We start from the raw sequence: 23,893 nt of genomic DNA on the forward strand, positions 1-23,893 counted from the left end.
GATCAAATTATGGTATGATTAATATTTTGGCATCAAGGATTTTAAGTCAATTATACGATCATGGCTTAACTGGAGTTGGCAATTGGTATTCTTGTTTATCCCAGCTGGGTGACCAGAAAGAGGTTGGTAAATTTCTCTCCAGACAAGTAAAGAAAACTGGATGTAGTCTCAGCAATAAAGAGTGGCAGACGTTATGTGAAGTTGGGCATAGAGCGCTGCGTGCTGCTAATTATAAAATAGCTTTTTTGTCAAGGTGGTTGACCTACTTTATGCCGAAAAGACTTGTTCCCACTGTCTTCAGAGTATTGATTTAGGTGCCAGGAACCAGAGATAGGGTCATGGAACCATATTCTTTTACATTTTCGCTATTTACAACAATTTTGGTCTGAAGTTTTTCAAATGATTATTCAATTGTTATCATTATCGGTTTACATTATTTCTTCTCTCAAATTGGTTCTATTTGGTTCTTCAGTAGAGGCTCATCATTTGACAAAATACCAGCAATATTTTCTTTCCAATGCTATAGCAGGTCGTTTAAATCTTCAGAATTGAAAATCTGATAAGATAGCTTTGATTTATCATTGGTATGAGAAAATGGCTAGGACATATTTGTGGGAAAAAGCTTATGCTAAATGTATAGGGGTCTTACGCAGATTTAAAGTGATCTGGACTGGGGTTTTTAGCACCCGACATTAGGATTTTCTTGTTGCACTTTCGCCGCCAATGTTTCTAATCTTTTGTATAATGCATGTTTCTTCTTTTTATTTAAATGGAAACCTATTTTGGAAGTATTATGAATTGTAATCCTATTTGACATAAGCATGATCTATGTGTAAGGTGCTGCTTTTGCTGTAATTCTTGATGATTTTTCATCTTTTTTCTGATGTATTTATATTGTATTTTCTGCCAGAATCTTAGCACCTTATCGTACTAGTACTTTAATGTGTCTTCCTCTTTTTTGTATGCTATTTATTGATTGCTTTATAGGACAGTTTTGTTTGATGATTGTCCGGTGTCGTCTTTTTTTATTTCTATTGTTGCATTTCATTCATTATAATTATGTTTTAATCCACTCAATAAAAAAAGATTTAAAAAAAACATTGCAGGAAAATAAAGAAGAAGAAGAGCTTCTATGAAACCCTAAAATTCTCGTACTATGCAAGGCATAGCCAAACACAGCCTGAAGGAACACTTTTTCAGACACTGCCTCTCAGATATCCTCAGACATAAAGTTCACATAACTACCCTGTTCCAAAATTAAACACAGGAATTACTTATTCTCTCCCAACAGATGAGGATACCAAGAGTGTGAGTATTTGAAAGAATACAAAACATAGACTCTGAGCTTACCAAAAAAGTGAAGCACCCACAATGAACATGCACTCCGCTTAAGCAGCGACAAAGTGTTGCACTGATTAACCTGACTGGAAAAATCGGGTTATATACAAAAACAGATACACACTCTACGTACCAGGTCTCATAACCGGCACAACAATATGTCTCTATAAGAAATACTGAAAGACAGAAGCCATGCAAATTCAGCATACCAAACTGCTTTAAAGAAGCATGTGAACAGATAAGCTTCCCATCCGGAAGACACTTCTCTTTCAATAATCCTCCTAAGTGTAAAGCTCATCCTTAGAGATAAAAGAATAAAGAGGCACCATCCCCTTTTAATCAAGATGGTATTGAAACAAATACATTTGCTCCTCGGAGGAACACCATCTGGTGCACCAAAAGTGGACCGGACAATGCCCCAAGAAGGCTTAACCACCTATAAACCCAGGTATGGGCCAATTAGCATATAAACAGACAATGAGGAATTATGCCTCTGTATTCCTTTGCCTATCACAGAGGGGTCTTAATGCCGCATCGGCCTGAGCCCCAAAGAGATGGGTACCATCAAATGGCATGTCGACCAACGTCGACTGTACAGCTTCAGAAAAACCTGAAGCTGCCAACCAAGCATGACGCCATAGCGCCACCGCAGATGCCATGGCTTGACCTACTGATTGTGTAGTGTCCATGCCACATGAAATTAAAAATGTTGCTGCCTGTTGACCATCTCTTATCAAGCCAGTCACCTCAGAACAGAGGTTATCCGGAAGAGAATGCAACATATTCCTAAAAGAATTCCACAAAGCATGGTAAAAATGCCCTAGCTCACAAGACATCTTGGTGGATCTCAAGGCAGAGCTGGCAGAAGTAAAGATGTTTTTGCCACATGCATCTCGACTCTTAGAATCCTTATTCATTCGAGTCTTGGGCGCAGAATCCACATCATGATAAGATGTTCCAGCCAGAATCACGAGGCTACGAGTGGAAGGATGTCTATGGAGGCAAACCAGGTCTCCAGGTGCAGGTAAATGTCTGCAAGCGATATCCCAATCAATTGAGACCCCTGACTCAGGCTTGGCCCAAGATCCTAATAAAATCTCAAACAGGGCCTCACTATACGGAAGAACAGGCTTTTCCCCCGTCTGTCCTTGGCAAAGGACTCCAATCATAACGCCGGTAGACCTCTGCACCTTAGGCACCCACAAATCCAACACTATGGCCACCTTCCTCTGCATATTTGGGAGATAGAACTCGCCTCAGTAGCGAGACTAAGGGGAGAAGTAACCCTTGCTGGTGACGATTCTAGTCCACTAGCCTCTCCAAGAGCAGCTATCCGGCTCCCCTCCATCTGAGATATAAAAGTATTCAAAATGGGCTGAAAAGGCTGTCTCAGCCAACACATGGCAACTTTCAGAAGTCTCTTCCTGAGAAGGAACCAACAACATCAGATTCCCCTCAGTATGTACTGTCGACTCCGCAATCAATGACGAACGATGCAGAGAAGGTGACGCCTCGACGTTGATAGGAGGAGGAGAGATGATTTTGACTAACGCCACAAACAACAGTACCGGAGTCAGCTAGTCAAAAATGGGTGCCATAGGCGGAGATCCCGAGGGACTGTATATCTGCACTGAAGCGACGCCTGTCGATGCGGATCAACTCTGAAACAACGATTCCGATGGCCCAACCGTCATGGCGGTTGAACCCTCTGACAGCACCCCACTCACTTCCTTGGGGCCCTGAGGCGTTCCAGAAGGAGATGAAGTTTAAAAAATGAGGTATACAGAGTTATAATACTCCGTCATGTGGGCCATCGACGTCCTGACTCCTGGAAGACGTAAGGCCTTCTCAACCATCAAGCGGGAGGAGTCATGGTAGACAGAGTCTCCACATGGCAAAATCGGGAGGTGCCTCAACTTCAACCATTCCTACCCTTCGACGTCTCTGGAGAACGACATCTTTTGGACCAGCTCTAGCTTCTAGGACGATCACGCGAACGGACCTCCTTCTGGGACGAAGAAGACCGAGGCCGAGAAGTGTCCAAAGATTGCAACAAATGCACTGCCAGCAACTTCATACAACACTCTCTAAGCACCTTCAGCTTCAGCTTTTGGCAGGAGCTGCAATCCTCGGCGTCGTGGTGATCGCCCGAACACCACATACAAATTGTATGTGGGTCTGTAAGCAACATCTGCCAACTACAAAACACACGAGGCTTAAAGCCTGAAGCCATAGGGAAAAAGGGGCACACTGTTCTCAGCAACAATTTTTTTTTAATTAGGCCATAAATGCCTGAAGAACCGCTTCTACGGATCCGCTGTGTGGTGCAGAAATGAGGAAACTGACTTCCCCGTGCCAGATGGGACTTATATGGGTCCACTGATATCAAAACCGGAGTAGATGCCATCACAGTGCCATATGGTGCCATCCCCAGCAGGCTGAGGTATTGCTGAAAGATTTCTGATCCAGTCTTACACCTGAGGAGAATTCAAAGTTAAGGAATCTGCAGCTAGATGTCTCTATCAGATGTAGTATTTTGTACAGAACAAGTACTCATGTTGTTAAAAACCTAGGCTAGATATCATGCAGGCACCTTTGCACTATGGTGCGAAAGAGTGTGAATGGCGCGTGTCAACATGTTCGTGTGATAGTGCTGTAGATGACAGTGGAAGTGCCATTTCTTAGTAGATATTGTGCTGCCCTGCTCTCACCTTCTAAATGTAGCACAGCAACTTTGGTAGTTGCATGCGTTAAAATTTTGTAAATCTGCCCCCGAAAGCTGAGTGCTGTACAAGACAAGAGAGACTGAAAGGCTTTTCTCTTTAAGACTTAAGCCTTTATTTAATAAGTTTTGGCAGGTAAAATTGTGAAACGTGACACAAAACATAGCTTCAATTTACTTTAATTAGGACCGTGTGCACAGAGCTAAATTGTGCTGTGGCGCATGAGTAACAATGGTGGCCGGCAACATTAATTAATGGTGTGGCACTAACCATAAATGCTGCCTGCCGCTGGGCACTCCAAACAGATGCTCCTCTCCTTGCACCGATCCTGGGGGTGATGAGGAGCAGGAAGGAAAGGGAAAGGCTTCCCTCCTTGTGACCTGTGAATCCAACCAATCATGGAGATGGATTGGGTGGAGCAGGCTAACCCAGTGCTTATTTTGAGGCTGGGGTCTATGCCTGCAATCCCTCAGCTGTTTTATAGCGCTGGGATTGCTGCCTTTGTAGTGCCCATGTCAGATTGGCCGGTTGTAGGCAGCTGGCCAATCTGACATGTGTACTTGAGCACCTATATTGTCATCCTGCAATCTGCAGGAATCTGCCCCTCCCCCACCATCCACTCACTATGGCGGGCAGCACACAGAATAATAAAATGGTAACTAACATTTTATTGTTCTGTGTTTACCGCTGTAGGCTGACACTCTTCTGCCCACGAAGAGAAACCACCCCTGATAAGTAGACATGTCAACTCTTGAATAAGAGGGCCCTGATGAAATAAGTTTTAAGAGGATGAGAGAATGTTTTGTTTTTTGACCGAAGTTGAGAAATAGCAGCTGCATTCCAAGCCAATGAGTTTGTGGTTTCTTAGGGCCATCCATGCCTAGAGGACAGGCAGCTATCAAAGGCTTTGCATTTATGATTTTAGGGTGGTCTGGGTTAATGTAATAATGATCTGATTTTGTTTACATTTTTTCTGCATGCTTTTTTATTGTGGAGTGTTATTGTTATTGCAACTCTTTGAGGCATCAGAGCTCTGCAAATAGTTTTAAGAAACTAATACGATGTAGATTATCTTACCATAGTGCTTGTTGGGAGCATCCCTAAATTAAGTCTTCAAATGAAACAATTTCTTTGTGCACTAAGCTCGTAATTCAAGAATCCAAACAGTTGGAGGCAGGGAGTGAAGGATACCGACAGTGTAACAAGTGATCTCTGAAACTAATATTGTTAGTTCAGTCAAGTAATACTTTACATTCAATTCTTATCAGCAAGTTACACCATTGAAAGCTATTATTACTTTACCGACAGCTACACATATAAACAGAAAAACACATAGCTTGACAAATGTATTATGCTCAGGCGTTCAAATTTCACAAACACATTGCCATCACGTGTTACCTTATTACCAGTAGCTGCATCCACAGAAAATCCCAGGACTTTGAGCAAAATGTTGCTTAAATTAAGTTCACATTTACTATTTTCAATAGTAACTTCAGGAGCGCCTGTCACTTTAGGCTGGCCGGCAAACACCTCCAAAAGGTAAGTGGATTCCTGAACTATCTGTATGGGAGAATGATGTCTCGGCAGCTCCTCTAGTGGTTTTCCGTTCTCATCCTCCTCAACACATGTTTGGAGTATGTGAATTGCATACTCGAGAAGCAGCACATTCAGCAAATGCCAGGACCCTGTGTTTGTAAAAAAACAGGAATAGATCGGTGTTTTACTCATAATACTGTCCTCCAAGACTGTAATTTGTAAAATATGAAGTGCAGGTGCTCAAATGTTTGTCAGAGGCCACACCTACTTTTCTACGGCCCCACCCACTTCCTCCACTGACTCCACCCACTATCAACTGGCACTGATAACAGTTGTATGAAATACCCGATCAGAATTTCACTGAGGGAGCCTTCCTCAAAGTAAGCGTTTGATAAGAGGTTCCCCCGTCCTGTGAAAATCTTTAAAAAGATTAAATCAAACGTACATTTAAAGAACAATTTTGAATACATTAGCTAAAATCACTAATGCATTAAAAAGGGACAATTCCAGTGCTCTATATACTGATTTAGGGAAAGGACAATACTAAAATATGGCATTTTTAACAGACTATGAGTTCAAAGATACAACTTTTACATAGCTTATGTGATAAAATAAACCAAAATGTTCAGAAAACACTCTAAACAGATAAACAAAGACACCCAAGCCAGAAAGCATGGAAACGTCAAACAAAGGCACCCATGCCAGAAAGTATGAAAATGCCAATCAAATGCACCCAAGCCAGTGGTGCTGGAACCATTTTGAAAGTGGTGGTGCTGCCCTCAAAGTTACATCACTGAAGAAGTCAAGAGTATGAAAAATCCAAACATCACACTAAAGGCAAACATAGCAAATGAGCCTTGCCCATTCCGGCGGAAGTGGTGAGGGTGTGGTTAGGTATGTTGCAGCCAGTGGAGCATTTTGAAGACCGCTGCTTGTTGAGTGGTGTTGGTGAACGGTGTGAACCAAATCTTTCCACAATCCTAAACTCACCAACCCCAAGTGCCTCAGCTTCCTGCTCTTTCCAGTGTTGTGGTAGAATTTCTGCTTATCGGTTGATGCTTTGGACAGTTGCGTAGCAACCAAACATCACTAGTTGTTAATGATATAACTGTAGGGATAGCTCTACGAAGCAGCGGTAACAATTCAAGATAGCTAGTTGTAGGACTCAGAAGCAAAGCTAGTCCTGTGATTAAGACAGGTTGTATAGAGGGGATCCTACTCCTGCCGTCGCATCCGGTATGTTTGGTACCTCCAGGGCTTGGCACTTTAACTTAAGGCAATCTCAGGAATGGGCTGACGAGGTGAGCTGGCCTCCCTCGAAATAGGGAAAATTCAGACTTTTCCAGATCCGAAAAGCAGACTCTTGCCTTGGGTCAAGAATACAATGGCACTTTGCAGGCAGCATATAGGCCTGTGTTTAATGGTAAGAGTGAAACTGCAAGCTAGCCAGAGCCTATCCCAGAGATGCTTGTGCTAGTAGGGATTCTTTGTTGAGCTTACTGCAACAGCTTTGTGTGTTTTGAAGAGGGATAACTTTACATCTATTTTCTGGCTTGAACACCTGTGCAGACTTACTTAACATACCAAATGTACACATGTGAAAAAAACTTCAATGTAATGACTTTCAGGAGTACAAAATTCAGAGGCCTAAAGTATTATAGATAGTTTGGACTCTGGTTTTGTTGCAGGCTACTCGAGAGAAAGATTTTTTCTCCGGAGCAAACTAGAGTACATTTTTACCATAACCTTGTCCTAAATATTACAAACATCGCTGAAAGGTGTTGAGCAGTCATGGAACGCCCTGTTTAGGAACATAATGTAGCGGATGCTTTAATAAAGGGTTATGATTCCGCTCAAAACGTATGATTCAGACAATCTTGATGCACAAATTGGTGCAATGTCTGATATTTATATGTTTCTAATCTCTCGTCTTCATTGCTTGATTTTGCTTGCCAGAAAGTGTCAATCATAGTCAGTACTACTGGTTCATAGTCGTTGAAATGTCACTCATAATTACGCTGAATTGACTGAAATTATGAAAATGGCACTCATAGGAAGCTGAAACCTTGGCAGCTATGCGGCGGGTATCAGTGTCACTGGGCGAAAGGGTGCACTGCAACGAGAGCAGAAGGACTTCACTACCTGGCAAATGAAACTATCCACTGCGAGCCTTGCTGCCAAGAGAAGAGCACTTTCAAGGCCTGGCTGTTCCCTATTCACTCATCCAGCCTCTGCTGCGAGGTAACCAAGCTGCTTCCTGGACCAGAGATTTTATATTGATGCCAATGTCTGTACTTGCTGCTAAAGCCCTCCAACCCCTCCCAATCCGAATTAATGTTGCTGCTAAAGGCCCAACTCACTAGCCTATAAGGGAAAGGGTGTCCCTTTAATAAGTTGTAGTGACATAATAAACTGGAGCTAAACGTCTTCCAAGGCAGTGCAAGCAGGAACCTCAATCTGTTGGTCTGTAGGCCCCAGGCATGCATAGGTAAACGCAGAGAACACATTATTTGGCTGAGGCAGGGCAGTGGTTCATGCCAAACTACACTCACCTGCTACAGCCCCCAGGACCCTGATATTCTACTGGCCGTATCACTTTGGACCTGCAGGTGACAAGCAACCCATTTAAAGGAAGGTAGCTGCTTACTAGTGGGTTTGAGAGTGAGAACGTCAACCAGACCTCCAAAGTCATGCTAGAGGCCTCATATTAGGATGGCTGCAGCATGCAGCAAACACTGGTGTTGATGTCCCCATATAGGCCCGTGCTGGCACCCTACGTGAACCCTCCAAAAGCCTGTACAAAGCAAAGCATGTAGTGACGTGTTCACGTAGGCCAGACAGGGTGTTGGGTAGTCTTTATGTCCCGACTCCTGACCTCCCCCAAGCTATTCACCATCTTATGCAGTTCAAAAACTAGGCTCTGCGCCATTTTGTTTCCATGCTGACTTTTCTTGGTGTATTTTATTTAGGCCAGTCTTGAAGTTTAATGTGGGAGCATACCCTTGAGAGTCAGTGCCGCACTGGCGGAAAGACTGAATGTTTCCCTTAGTGCATTCTACATCTGAAGGATATCGTACTGCTGTAGTAATCCCAGATACCCACTACAAGCTCTGGGTTGCAGTCTCCGTCGCAGCCCAGTGTAAAATCTCATCGTAGTGTTTAGTCCTGAACGTCTGCGCCAGGGGGTCCTGGAGCAGCAACCAGTAGGAATGTTTTGAAGTACGCCCACCTTTAACAGAGACCAGTAGTAGCAAGGCTGCGTTGGACACTGCCCCACGTGGTGCAGACTCCTTGTACGTTGGCGATGCTGAAACCTCTCCAAAGGGTCTGCAAGAAGACCCTACTGCCTCAGTCCACACTGGGATCACAAGTAGTTCAACTTTCTTGTAAATTGGTTTTCAATAAAACCTGACAAATGCGTAACATGTCTGAAAGGTTGTCTGTCTCTTTGTTGGTTTGAGGGGTTGGGATTGTTTATTTCTCTGTTTATTTCTGAAATAAAGTAATTTCACATTCTTCTGCACGAAGCCAAATTACCAAGCACCCCTGTCCCTTATTAAAGTACAGATTTAAAACTGAACACTTTAAACGAAAGAACACTTTTTAACACAAGTGTGAATGGCTACAGTGCTTGGTTATGATTATTACCGTTTCGTGGTGAGCCGGGGCACTGCTTTCACTAACTGATACATAGCTTTGAAGCAGAAAACTATTTAGGAGAGCGGGAGTCTGGAGGAAACTTCAGGCGCCGGGCAGGACCTTTAACTTATCCCCGGCCTGGCCCTCATCGTGATATATGAGAGAGTACAGCCGGCGGCCGCTACTAGGCCAGGCAGAGGCAGTGGCGCAACCTCATCAAATCACCGTCACAACACCACGCTAAACAAATTTAAAAAAAGCAGCGTTCCTTTGGCAATGGGCATGGCTACCGGCACTTACTTACGGTCACGTGGTGGGCCGGGGCACTGCCTTAATTCACTGATATAGGGCTGGTGGGGCTGCTGCCTCCTCTAAACAATGGCAGGCTCACTTCAATGCTGCTCATGTCTCGTGGGGTGGGGGCGTGCCTGGGCGTGGTGATCTGTAATCTGCTCACGCTGCCTTGCTGCCGCACAGACCCTGCACCTGCGCAACCAAATGCAGCTCTAATTGCCAAATCAGTGTCCCAACCACCGGAAACACTTAACTAAGGGACGCCAAAGCAGTAATGCCGTCAGAATCTTCTTCGCTCAGGCTCCCATAGCTGCAACACTCTTTACAGGGACTTGGGAGACAAGAACAACACTCTGCGCCAAGGGAGTGAAGTAAATATAAATCATCAACATCATATGTGACGTCACGTGCAGCAGACGCTGTAGACCCGGCCCTGAGAAGTAAGTGCCGGTGCTAAGCACCGGAAAGCACCGGCCTAAATTAAGCACTGCAACAACTCTATACGATATCCATGTACATCTGAACAAGCATACTTTTTGAGGGCTGGAAACAAAGGTATTTTGTCCATTGATATTTATTTGAGAAGAAGCAAAATTAATTTATCTCCCAATAAGATTGCTGCAAATTAGAAACATATAATTTGATGGCAGACATGGCAAGGAGGTGGATCAATCCACGAAAAATGATGGCCTTTCTTTGAATTGCTCCCGTTGGCCGGGGAGCTTACTTGAGTGCAAATTCCTATAATCATGGATCTTCCCCCAAATCTGTCAGCAACTGAGGGTCCATGAGACGGTCCCCATTGATCGAACAGCCACGGGCCACTCCAGTGCTCTTTGAGAGCCAGAAGGAAATTGTGTTTGTACAAAATATTGAATTAAAAATATTGTGATACAAACATATTGTTTCAAATATATTAGAATGTCAAAAATATTGTGGACAGGAATATACTGTCATTAATAAGTTGCTTAATTTTTTTTTGTAAAAAAATAAAAGTATTTAAAAAATATTCAAAATTATGTATAATTAAACTATGAAAATAGAATAAATATGTATTATGTATGATGTGATGAGTGAATTAAGATTTATTTTATATTTATATGTTTTAGGTTTATTTATTAAAATGTTAATAGCAACATGAATAATGGAATTTCTAATATTTATATTATTCGGAATAATAAATTGTTGGATGTATATATTCTAATATTTATTAATTTAAATGTAAGACAATTTATATTTATTATATCATTTTTTTAATTATATATTTTAAATGATTTTTCAATTTGGACTATGTATTTAGTTTTTTTATGTTATGTTTCAAAAGTTAGTAATATTAAAAAATAATAACAAAAATATCTTATTTTTAAATAGAAATTAAGAAATTATTTCATATGTTCATATTTCATTTTAAATATATAGCTTTTAGGGCCTGATTACAATGCCAGTGAGACCGCCACCAACAGCCTGTCGGTGGTGGTCTCATATTTCAATGGCGGGCGGATGGATGGCGGTCGGAAAGCCTGACCACCACGCATCCGACGGGCTGTGCATCGGAGCCAGCCATAATCCCTACAATGGTCCCCATGGGGATTATGATGTTCCTCCTCACCAACCGTTTCATGTCGGTTTACCCGCTATAAAAAGGCTGATGGAAAAGAATAAAGGGGGCCCATAGCAGGCCCCCCTTCCTCCCTGGCCCTTAGTTTTGGTTGTTGGGGGCACATATGGTGCCCCCTACATATCCCTGCACCATGTGGCAGGTACTGCATGGTGCCTGCCACGTACTGCAGGGAAATGTGTTATGTCTACTTTCTATACTGCGACGTGTGCTGCAGCATGCAGCACCCGCCGCAATACAAAACATAAACATTGCAACCATCTTGGAGGAGGATGCATTGTAATTGCATTGACGGGACCACTGACAGCAAGTCAGGCGGTCCCGTTGTCCAATAGGGTGGCAGGCAGACGTAAGCCCGCCCGCCATCAGCCCTTTAGTTTGGGATTTTGCGTTCTCTAAGTACTTTCTATTTTATTTTACATAAATAATTATGTGAGACTATGGAGTATTGATTGTGTATATACAATTTATAGTGTCCAACACCTTCCCTAAAATGGTTTAGGGTTGGCATGGGAATAGTAAATGTTGCCCCTTTGGTGTCCAACATCTTCCCCAAAATGGTTGAGATTGGAGTGGGAAGAGTGAATGTCGCCCCTTTAGTGGCCAACACTTTCCCCGAAATGGTTTTAATTGGAGTGGAAATAGTAAATGCTGCACCTTTAGTGGCCAACTCCTTCCCCAATCTGGTTTAGATTGGAGTTGGAATAGTGAATGTCACCTCTTTAGTACCCACCATCTTCCCCAAAATGGTTCAGGTTGGAGTGGGAATAGTAAATGTCACCTATTTAGTGTCCACCACCTTCCCCAAATTTGTTTGGATTAGATTTCGGAATTGTGAATGCCACCCCTTTAGTGTCCAACACCCTCCCCAAGATGATGTAGACTGGAGTGGTAGTAGTAAAAGTTGCTACTTTAGTTTTAAACACCTTCCCCTACTTGGTTTAGTTTGGCCTTGGGATAATAAATGTCAGCCCTTTAGTGTCTAACACCTTCCCCAAATTGGTTTAGATTGGAGTGGAAATAATAAATGTCACCCCTATTGTGTCCAAAACTTTATTCATAATGGTTTATGTTGGAGTGGGAATATTTCATTGAACCCTTTTAGTGTTAAATTCCTTTGTTAAAATGTATTTCTATATAGTAAGTGTAGTTTATAATATTGAATTAGTATTGTTGATGTTTAGAAAGATAATTAATATAGTAGTTGGTTGTATATTTGTAATAAATAACATTATTATTTATATATTTTCATTCAATAAAGATATGTATTTCTATTTATATTATGTTTTCAAAGATTATTTAATATATATTTTGTACTCCCCCCCCCATAGATACTAGTAGGTATAATTTTTTTTATATGTTGATAAATAAATAATACATTTTTATTATTAAATAAACAATGTAAATCATATTTAAATAGCATTTACATGCAGTACACTTTTCAGGGTTTATTTCTATTGTATAACATTTATAACATTAATTCAGTTGTTTCACATACATATTCTTACCATCATTTTTTCAGCATACAATAAATAATTGTATATTTTGTACACTATTATTTAATTTATACATTCATTTTTAATGGCATTGTTAACATATTTTACATGTTTAATAACTTTTTTACAATTCTGAAAACATTTCTAAACAGTTTGAACATATTCCCATTCATTTCTATAGGGAGAAAGTATTTTTTTTTGGTTTAATTTAGGAGCCATTTTTTACCGCTACCTTCTATTCTGAAGCCTATTTGTCTAACTTTTGGCTGTTTTCCGGGATCCAGGTCGCGGTAAGGTGCTGCTGGTCATGGAAACAGTTATGTCATTTTTAAAGGTTTATTAAGGGTTTTGAGGGTAGGGGGAGTTCTAGAGGTTAGTTATAGTGTTGATTGTGGGATTTTAGTAGATTTAGTTGTAGAGTCTTTCACTAGTGTGTTGTTTAGGTTTTTGTAGAGTGCTTTAGTAATGTATCAATATGTTATGTCATATTATGTTGTGTTATTTACTTTTTGATTATCAAATGCAATGTATATGTAATTTTTGATTGCACTATTTTTTTAGGGTAGGTATTCTGCTTTATTTTGAAGGGTTTTTCTTTACGAACTTGTCCTATGGAGATTTGAATTTGACATTTTTTAAGGGAATCTGTTTTGGTTTCTAGTAAACCAATATTTCTTACTTTGGTTTTATTTTTTTCAGGTTTCCAGAAACAACTCTTTTTTTAAAACTTTTTTGGGGGTCTGTTATGATTCCTGGATACTTTGGATTGTTTTGCTGGATCTCTATTGGACTGGTTTTCTTTTTGCATTTTTTTGGGCTTTTTGGAAATTATTTTTCCTGTTTTTGGTGGATTATACCTTTTTACTATGTGGATGCAGAAGATGAACTGCAGCTACAGGACAGTAAGTCATATTTAATGTATTTGTTTTGAATGGGGAATTTTATATTTTATCATTGATGTAAGTGTTAAGTGATTGTTATTTGGTGTTGTATATTTTGTGTTGCAATTATTTTTACAACAGATTGAGTTTGTTGTTTGAGGTTTTTGGTTGATGAGGTTTAGGTTGTTTTATATAAATAATATACATATTTTATTTTATCAGTCTTACATAAAATTGGAGTTCTATTTAGTGTTTTGACTGATGTAATAAAATACTCTGTTTATTATTTCTATAAAAAATGATTTGCAATGTTGGTTAAGATTATGCTCTACTTTTGTGGGAGTTTTGCAGGTTTGTATTTATTTTATAATATGCCTTTTTTCAAAGTATTCTACTCCTTTGTTGTTTATGGCGAAGTTTACTTCAAATTGTAGCATGTTGTACATTCTTTTGGTTTGTTTGCTAATTGTGGGTGCAATTTGGGTTACAGGTTGCTCCAAGGGTTAAATTAAATATTCCCACTCCAACATAAACCATTATGGAGAAAGTGTTGGACACTAAAAGGGTGACATTTATTATTTCCCGTATCCACTTGCATGTTGGGTGGGGAGACCCCTTCTGGTCAATGCACTTCCAGATTGAGATCAAAGTTGTCTCCCACACTAAGAACCTCAGTTTTTTCTGTGTTGTACTTCAATTGATTATAACTCATCCACCGGAAAACCGCAGAGAGACAGGGTTGAATAGCATCCTGTTCATTAGGTACCCTTTTACCAAAAGAAAAGATCATCTCAGTATCATTGGCGTAGGAGATAATATTAGTCCCAAAAGGCTCCACCAAATCAGCAAGGGGAGACATATAGATGTTAAGCATTGTGAGGCATAGCTCCAATCTCTGAGGGACTCCCACTATGACACTACCCGAAGAGTAAGGGGGTAGCCACACTTCTTGACTACAGTCATCCAAGAAGATTTTTTTCCATTTCCAAGCATTTTCCCTAATGCCAATTTCTTGAAATCGGTGGGCAGTCTGGCATGTGGGACCATGTCAAATGCTGCAGATAGGTCTAACAATACCAGGCAGCCCTGCCGCTGGTGCTTTTAATCTGTTCAGAGACTTCGAAAAGGGAAGTCTCTGTACTGCAGTTTGGCTTGAAGCCAGAATGGCTGGGATGTAATGATCTATTAGACTCAATATAGTTGGTGAGCTAGTGATTCAAAGATGTTTCCAAAAGTTTAGGGGCCTATGGAAAAAGAGAAATGGGCCAATAGTTGGCAGGGATATTTGGGTCCATACTTGGCTTGTTTAAAAGAGGAACAATATTGGCCCGTTTCCAGCAGTTGGATACTGTAGCTGTGGCTAAAGACTAAGGCGGCTGGCATGACTCGCGGGTGGGGGTGTCACGCAGGTTCACGGGAGGGGGAAAAGGAGGGGGGTTAATTAAAAATTTTAAAAAACGTACCTTACCGGGTCCCACGCCGCCTCAGCTCCTGGCCGGGTCCCGCGTTTTCCCAACAGTTAGCAGCCACAGGAAGCCTCCCTTCCCTCCCCTAAGCCAATAACAATGCTGCAATGGCAGCATTGTGATTGGCGGGGATGGCGCCCAGCCGGGCGCCTATGGGGAGGCCATTTTCTCTTTGTAGGCTGCTTGCAGCCTACATAGAGAAAAGTCAGAGTGCGCATGACTGGTTTGGTCGACCCCAGAAGGCTGACCAAACAGTCAGGGTCCACAGCATTGGGCAAACCACACCTCCCTGGTCCGCCCACCCGCCCGTCTCCAACCAGGCATACCCTTCTGCTTTCTTGCAGTGTGAGAAGCAGAAACATAAAATGGTATTTCTGCTTATCGTACTACGAGAAAGCAGTGGGGCTGGGCTACTCCGCCCTAATGTAGGAGCCGCCCCTGGCTAAAGACTTATTTAGCAAAGAATTCATAATGGGGTTGTTGACATCAACTCCCATAGCCTGAAGTCAAGGGGGACAGGGATCTGAAGGCATTCCAGACTTAAGATTCAAAATAGCTGGTCCTTGATCAATCGTATACTACACATATTACAACTGTTTGGAAGTTATTCGGGTCATCAGATCAACTGGGATAAGTCCCTTGTATTCGTGCTGGCTGGGGGCACACCAGCCCTGCCAACCAGTGGGAGAGCACTACTGATCAAGGATAAGTTTAAATACCTGGGCATCACAATCTCCAAGTCGGATAAAGGGGGTTCATAGATGATAATTAATACCCACAATTATATGGGTTGCGCAGATATGTGTTGCACTGGAGGAAACTGTCACTATCGCTTGTAGGAAGGGCGGCATTGTTTAAAATAATGACACTGCCACCATTGCAATAATGTCCTTCAAAACACCCCTTGCATAATACCAGCCGAATTCTTTCATAAGATTGATCATGAAATACGACAGTTCCTGTGGGATGGGGAAGCTCCGGGATAGCTTTGCATGAACTACAGAGGGAGTGTTTGAGGGTGGGTTAGCAATTCCTGACACGAGGAAATACTACTGGGTGACACTGTTAGTCACGATTAATGCCTGGGCATTTGCAGGACAGGAGGAACCGGCCTATAGAGTTGATCATTATGCGACGGGACGGGGGTTACCTTGCTGCACTATACTGTAGAAAATAGACAGACGCTTGCCCGTGCATACACAAACAGTGCTATGTATATGGAGAGAAGCAGCTAAATTGCTGGGCTGGGAAGGGAGACTAACCAAAAAGATTCCCTTGTGGGGCAGTGATCTTCTGAGAGAGGTTGGAAACCTAAAGGGTTTTTGGCCATGGGGGCTACTAGGGATAGACTACCTAGAGAATACCTGGAGAGGACAAAAGATGGTGGAGTTTGCCGGCTTACGGGTAGAATACCAGATGCCTGAATCGGAAAGGTTCAGATATTTGCAATTGAAACATGCATTGCAAACCTACATTCCGGTGGGTGAACAACAACCTGAATATACGCCGCTTGAAAATAGGGTATTGCTAGACCCAATACAAGACAAGGCCATATCCCTGATATATACAAAAATAATGAATAACACCACAGACCCCCTCAGGGCATTACGAGAAACATGGGAGGCTGAGGTAGGCATACTAGAGGATGACGCTTAGACGGAGGCAATCCAGAGTCCCCGGGAGGTGGCCATAAGGGCACGGTTCCACCTCATACAACTTCATGTTCTACACAAATCATATACCTCCAGGACGCTGTTACACAGAATGGGTCACATTGATAATACACACTGAACAAGGGGCTGTGGGGAGGTTGGTACACTGTTGACCTGCCCTCGAATTCAGCAATACTGGAGGGGTATCGTTTGAGTCATGACCAAGGTGGTGGGTCAGGAGGTTAGTTTGGAAGCACGATGGCATATACTATGCCTGACAGGGGAGGACCTGTGACCAAAATACACTTGGATGAATATAGTAGCTAAAAAATATAGCAAGATCATGGGGGGTGGCTCAACCTCCTGGGGTGGCAGAGGCGCCGTCGGACCTTGACTGGTGCCGTGCAGCAGAAAAAATTGTATATCAGTGACAGGGATGCCCGATGTAGTGGGGATTGATATGGGGTAGGTGGATGGACTACAGAGGGACCTAAAATGTTCATATGGTGGAGGATAATATGGAGAGGAGGGTGGGATGGAGTCTCAAAATATCAATGAAATATTGTGGGGATGGAACATATTAAATCTATGCTTTATTGTAATGATTATATTGATCACGAACAAAGTACCTGATGCTCTCACTAACACTGGCTAAATGATTCCGTACTTCAAACTGTTTAATACAAAAGACTTAAAAAAAAAGATTCAACATAGCAACTCTGGAATCTTACAGATAAATTGTGTTAAACTCAGATATCCAACAAGACACAGTCTTGGAAGATTGAGTAAAACTAAAAACATCAACTTCCAGGGTGTGAGTTAAAAGGAGGCTGTTCTTAATCTCTTGTATTTTGGTGTGAAAGAAACTAGCCAATTGCTCACACCACATGGGAGACAAAGTCTTACTTCTGTGGCAAGCAACTGGATCTAAAAAATCTTTAACAATCTTAAAAATGTTTCTGGCTTTATTACCTGCCCTTTCTATCCTTCCTTCAGAGTATACCCTCTTAGAGTTAATCAAAGTTGCATATTTCGTCCACGCATTTTTATACAGTACTTTAGTTTCTATACTTTAGTTTTCCCCATGCCTTTTCAGCCTTCTTGCATATTTCTTTCTCTTGTTTAAGGACATCACAAAACCAAGGACTAGAAATCATATTTCTGCCAGGAACCTGACTTGACAAAGGAGCATGTTTTTCCACAGAAGACCAGAACCAATTGTCATATTGATTCATGTCAGATTCAATGGAACCTGAAAGGGTCGGCTTATTATTATCTGAGGCAAGCTGCAGGTTAGTTTGTGAGAAGCAACATGCTCACTTACATTGGCCTGGTTAAAAATAGGCCAATTAAATTGGACCCGATAGTGATCCGTCTGTGCTAGGGGAATAGGCTCCGTCAGGGACAAACCGAGGGTCGAAAATACCAGGTCAAATATATAACCTCATACATGGGTGGTGTTCATTACCCATTGCAAAAAGCCTAGCAAAGACATAATATCAATTAAGAGACAAGTGTCATTATTGGACTGAAGGTCCCAATAAATATTACAATCCTAGGCTCTGACTAGTGCGGATTAGAAAGCATTATGCAATCCATACACTGTGTTGTTTGTTTTGGCTTGCTGTGCTACGGTGCTGTCATAGACATTCCACCATGGTATTTGGAATTTGGGTTGGTACCGGTGTCCAGAGCGATGTAGTCTGCCAAACCAAGTGTCTTAGAAATAATCCATTAGAGGGGCTTAGTTTCCTTTAATTCTGTTGGTAGAAAGGGCTTTCTATTAGTAAATTGTAGTGGTCAGCTACCTCCGTGACAGGGATATAGGCTAGTGCTATAATGTTTTTAATTTAAAGGGCAAATTGACTGTAGCATACTCCACACTTAGGGCGCGTTTACGAGTTTGGTGGTCCGACCGCCAGGCCGCCATTGCGGAAGTCGAGAGTTGTTGGAAAGGCGATCCCAGGGGAGACAGAAGATGTCTGACTGTCCGCTCCGAGACCCACCTCTCTATGGAATAGGCCGAGCGCCGTAGGGAGGCCTCCTTGTGCGAGGCTCCTCTCCTACAATCGTAACAGCTGAGCAATCACACTACTACAGATGGACACCACACGAAGGAGTATTCACAAGTATCTTTATATAATAAAATGAAGGCGCGTTCTTGGCCGGTTAGCAGGCAGGGATCGAGGGATCCGTAAAGTCTTGGTTTCGGGAGTAAGGGGGTAGCGGGACAGTCTTGGCACCACTGGTGCGTGGATAGTTCACGGGGTCAGGCCGCGACAGCGTCAGTAGGGCCTTGGTATAGTTCAGCGTGGATTAGGCCGCGACAGCGTCAGCAGGGCCTTGGAGATGGTTCAGCTCGGTCAGGCGGCGACAGCGTCAGCAGGGCCTCGAAGATGGTTCAGTTTGGTCAGGCCGCGACAGCGTCAGCAGGGCCTCGAAGATGGTTCAGTTCGGTCAGGCCGCGACAGCGTCAGCAGGGCCTCGAAGATGGTTCAGTTCGGTCAGGCCGTGACAGCGTCAGCAGGGCCTCGAAGATGGTTCAGTTCGGTCAGGCCACGACAGCGTCAGCAGGGCCTCGTAGGTTCCAGGGCATGAGTTCGGATCAGGACCAGCCGCGACTAGGTCAGCAGGGCTTCGACTCCAAGATACTACTGGAGTCCTACTCCAGGGCTGGCCCAGATATAGGACTGGAGTCCTTTGATGTCCGGACCCTCGTGCCTGGGGGTCAGAGGGGCCGGGATGAAGGTGTCCAGACACCCAGCAGGGGGGTGGAGCCAGCGCCCAGGGAGGCTGGAGGGCGATCGATACCAGGTGTCCGGGGACGGCTGGAGGCCCATCGAAACTCCCCTCCTCCGGGATCCGTCAAGTGGCCACTCTACCACCTGGGAGGATCTTGGTGCCTCGATGTCGGGGCTTCGCTGGGGCCGGGGCCAGGGATGGCTGCGGCCACGTGCTCGGGACGTGATGGGCCCAAGATGGAGTCGGGCCGGAAAGGGTGGCCTGGCATGGTCGCCAGACCGGCAGTGTTGGCGAGCAGGGTCTGCCGGGCTCCCAGAGGGGAGAGCCGTGGGTTGCCAGGGGGGCTGCTCTCGTCGATGGTTCGTGTTCAGGGGGGTTGACGGCGGGTCGACGGAGGCCGATGCCGTCCTGGGCCCGCCATGCGGGAGGGGTAGGACCACGCCACGAGGCCGGGTCCAACACACGTCCCCTCCAGCTGAAGGCGGGGAGAGTCACCCATCTTCCTGGGTATTCTCCTTGTCGAGGCGGAAGAAGCGGGACAGGCCGTCAGCGTTGGCGTGGTCGTTGCCAGGGCGATGCTCCACAGTGAAGTCCATCCCTTGGAGGGAGATGGACCATCGCAGCAGCTTTGGGTTTTCGCCACGCATCTGCATCAGCCACCGCAGGGGCCGGTGGTCAGTCTGGACCCGGAAGTGGGTGCCGAAGAGGTAGGGCCTGAGTTTCTTGAGGGCCCACACAACGGCGAAGGCCTCTCTCTCAATGGTGCTCCATCGCTGCTCTCTGGCCAGCAGCCGTCGGCTGATGAAGGCCACAGGATGGTCAATCCCCTCGGGGTCAATCTGAGATAGGACCGCCCCAATGCCGTGCTCCGAGGCGTCGGTCTGGACTACGAACTCCCGGCTGTAGTCAGGGGCTTGGAGCACAGGGGCGGTGCACATGGCTGTTTTCAGAGTCTCGAAGGCCACCTGGCACGCGGGTGTCCATTGTACTTTCTGTGGACGGTTTTTCGAGGTCAGTTCAGTGAGGGGACCCACAATGCTCCCATAGTTCTTTATGAAGCGCCGATAATATCCAGTGAGCCCCAGGAAGGCTCGGACGGCTGTCTGGCTGACCGGGGGCTCCCAGGCCACGATGGTGTCAATCTTGGGTTGGAGGGGAGCTACGTGGCCGCTCCCCACTTGGTGTCCCAGGTAGGTCACGGCCCTTGACCTATTTGGCACTTGCTGGCTTTCACAGTTAGTCCGGCCCGTCGGAGGGCCGTCAGGACCTCCCAGAGGTGCTTCAGGTGCTCGGCCCAGTGGAGGCTGAACACTGCAATGTCGTCTAGATAGGCGGCGCTGAATTCTTCTAGCCCCGCCAGCACTTTGTTCACCAGTCTCTGGAAGGTTGCTGGGGCGTTTTTCATGCCGAAGGGCATCACCTTGAATTGGAAGTGGCCATCGGGCGTGGAGAAGGCCGATCGCTCCTGGGCGCCCGGGGTGAGGCCGATCTGCCAGTACCCGGCTGTGAGGTCGAAGGTACTGAGGTACTTGGCGGCTCCCAGGCGGTCGATCAGTTCATCGGCCCGGGGGATGGGATGTGCGTCGGTTCTGGTAACAGTATTTAGTCCCCGGTAGTCAACACAAAACCTGAGTTCTGGAGGGGTGCCCGGTGCGGCGGCTTTGGGGACCAGGACAACTGGGCTGGCCCAGGGACTGTCGGAGGGTTCGACCACCCCCAGGGCCAGCATTTTGGCAACTTCTGTCTGGATGCAGGCCCGAACTCGGTCGGGAACTCGGTAGGCCCGGTGTCGCACTGGCTGGCTGTCCCCGGTGTCGACATCATGGACACACCACTGGGTAACCCCGGGGGTGAGGGAGAACAGGTCCGTAAATTGCCCCAACAGCTCTTGGCAGTCTCGGCGCTGTGCGGGGGTCAGGTCGGAGGAGAGAGAAATTCCCTCGACGGAGCCGTCTTTCTCAGCGCACCTTAGGAGGTCGGGCAGGGGCTCGGAGTCGTCTTCGGCCCCATCATCGGTAGCTAGCAGCAGGCTCAGTTCTGTGCGGGCAAAATGAGGCTTGAGCCGGTTGGCGTGCAGACCCCGGAGGGGGTTTCGGGGTGACTCCATGTCCACGAGATAGGTGACGGGGCTCTTGCGCTCGACCACTTTGAAGGGGCCCGACCATTTGTCCTGGAGGGCACAAGGTTCGACCGGGGACATGACCCAGACCTGCTGGCCCGGCTCGAACTCGATGGATGAAGAGTTCTGGTCATACCAGCGTTTCATGTCCTCCTGACTGGCCTCAAGGTTGGCATCGGCAAGGGCCCGGAACTTCCGAGTCTGGCTCCGGAGGTCAGGAGGTACCGGTAGACATTCGGCGGTGCGTCTTGGACTGTAGTTTCCCAGCCTTCTTTGACCAGGCTGAGGGGACCTCGGACAGGGTGCCCGTACAAGAGTTCGAAGGGGCTGAACCCCAGGGATTTCTGTGGTACCTCCCGATAGGCGAACAAGAGGCAGGGCAACAGGACGTCCCATTTGCGGCAGAGGGGTTCTTCTAGGCCCTGGATCATCCTCTTGAGTGTTCGGTTAAACCGCTCCACAAGTCCATTCCCTTGGGGGTGATACGGGGTGGTGAACTTATATGTGACCCCGCACTGTTGCCACAGGGACCGCATATACTTCGATATAAAGTTTGTGCCCCGACTTCTCGGGGGAACCCCACTCTGGAGAAGATCCCCATCAGTGCTCGGCCCACCACGGGAGCCGTTATGGTTCGTAGGGGGATGGCTTCGGGGTAGCGGGTGGCATGGTCCACCAGGACGAGGATGAAGCGATGCCCTTGCGAGGTTCGGGGATCCAGGGGCCCCACGATATCGATCCCCACTCGCTCGAAGGGAGTGGTCACTACTGGAAACGGTTGGAGAGGGGCCTTCATCTTCCCCCCGCTCTTTCCGCTGGCTTGGCATGTCGGGCAGGTGCAGCAGTGGTTATGCACATCGTTGCGCATTTTCGGCCAGTAGAAATGGGTCACCAGGCGGCTGTAAGTTTTGTCCTGTCCCAGGTGCCCGGCGAGGGGCGCATCGTGTGCCAGGTTCAAGAGGAAGTCTCTGAATCGTAGGGGAACACTCGGCTGGCCCCCAGCTCGGCAATTTTCTGTTCACTGTATAGGAGGTCGTGGTCCCAGTATACCCAGTGGGACCCCGAGGTGTCCCCGGCGGCTTGGGCTGTGACTTGCTGCCGGGTCCCCTCGAGGGAGGGGCAGGCCTTCTGTTCCTGCCGGAATTGTTCTCGGGTGGGACCACCCTCCTGGTGCCATTGGGCTAGTTCGGGTATGTCGCTGAGTTCGGCACTGCCTTCTCGGTCATGCTCCGATGGCTCGGGCTCGGATTCTTCACTGACTGCGGGCGGTGGTGGCGCGGGCCACTCCGGCTCTTCAGTCGGGGGAGCCTCGGTTGCCGCCGGGGCCCGGGCAGTCATAGATCGGGTCGTAGCGCAGACCCACTCTGGTAGTCCCATCATTCCTAGATGTTCTCTCCGCTCGACTTGGGCCCAGGGGGAGCTCTCGAGGTCGTTTCCGAGGAGGCAGTCCACAGGGGCGTCGTCCCGGACGGTCACCTTGAGGGTGCCCGACACCCCCCCACTCGAAGGGGATTCGGGCCATCTGACACAGAGTCTCGGAGTTGTCGGTGGTCCTCACGGGGCATCGCACGTTTGGTATGATCTGTTCGGGGGTCACCAAGTGGCAGCGGATGGCCGTCACACTGGCTCCCGTGTCTCGGAGGGCTTCGGTCCGCTGTCCATTGATGTGGACCCACTGACGGTATTTTTGAGTGTTGCTCGGTAGCGGGGCCTGGGGGACCATGCCTCTTTCGCCCAGGCAGGCTAGGGCCATGGCGGCCGGTTCATACTCGTCTGATCTTCATTGTAGACCTCTTCGTCTTCTTCTCCCCCCTCCCCCAGGGCTGCAGCAGAGAACTGGCGGGTCGGAGGCCCGGTGGTGCCGGGGCGCTGGTTCATGGGGCAGAGGGGGTCACTGGCATAGTGACCGGGCCGCTGGCATCTGTGGCAAGTAATGTTCGGGCGGGGCCCCGGCCGTGCTGGAGGGGGCCCTCTTCTGGTCAGGGTTGGCGAAGGTTTATTCGGGGGGGACCCCCGAGGCGGACTCCGGCCCGGGGCCAGCGGAAAGTCTCGGCTCCTGTTCTGGCCTTCTCCGCTGCCACGCTGGCGGGGGTGCCCCTGGCCGTTCCGTCCCGTTTCTCCTATCGGGGTCCGGGGGACCCGGGTGCTCACCCATCGATCAGCCTCGACGGCGAGTTTCCGGGGCTCGGTCAGCTTGCTGTCGAGGAGATGCTGTCTGGGCTCGACAAAACAGTTGTTGGAGAGGTGTTCCCAAACGATGAGGTCGAACAGCTGTTCGTAGGTGGACACGTTGCTGCCCTTGATCCATCCTTCCAGGGCCCGGCTATAAAAGTTCACGTACTCCACCCACGTGGTACCGGGGATCTTTTTGCAGTCTCTGAACCTCTGT

At 46.3% G+C, this 23,893-nt stretch overlaps 1 protein-coding gene across 2 annotated transcripts in view; it reads right to left on the minus strand.

Annotated features, from left to right (window-relative positions):
• Positions 1–23,893, minus strand: part of RFX8 (regulatory factor X8) — an 861,519-nt gene that overhangs the window by 156,886 nt on the left and 680,740 nt on the right. The window contains exon 14 of one of the 2 annotated variants that reach the window (XM_078658033.1): positions 5,460–5,746. The exons of the other annotated variant lie outside the window; for it this stretch is intronic. Coding sequence (XP_078514159.1) covers positions 5,460–5,746 — 287 coding nt within the window. The remainder of the gene's footprint in view (positions 1–5,459; positions 5,747–23,893) is intronic. 2 annotated transcript variants of the gene reach the window in all.

This window comes from Lissotriton helveticus, chromosome 8 (genome assembly GCF_964261635.1).
Source record: "Lissotriton helveticus chromosome 8, aLisHel1.1, whole genome shotgun sequence".
NCBI lineage: Eukaryota > Metazoa > Chordata > Amphibia > Caudata > Salamandridae > Lissotriton > Lissotriton helveticus.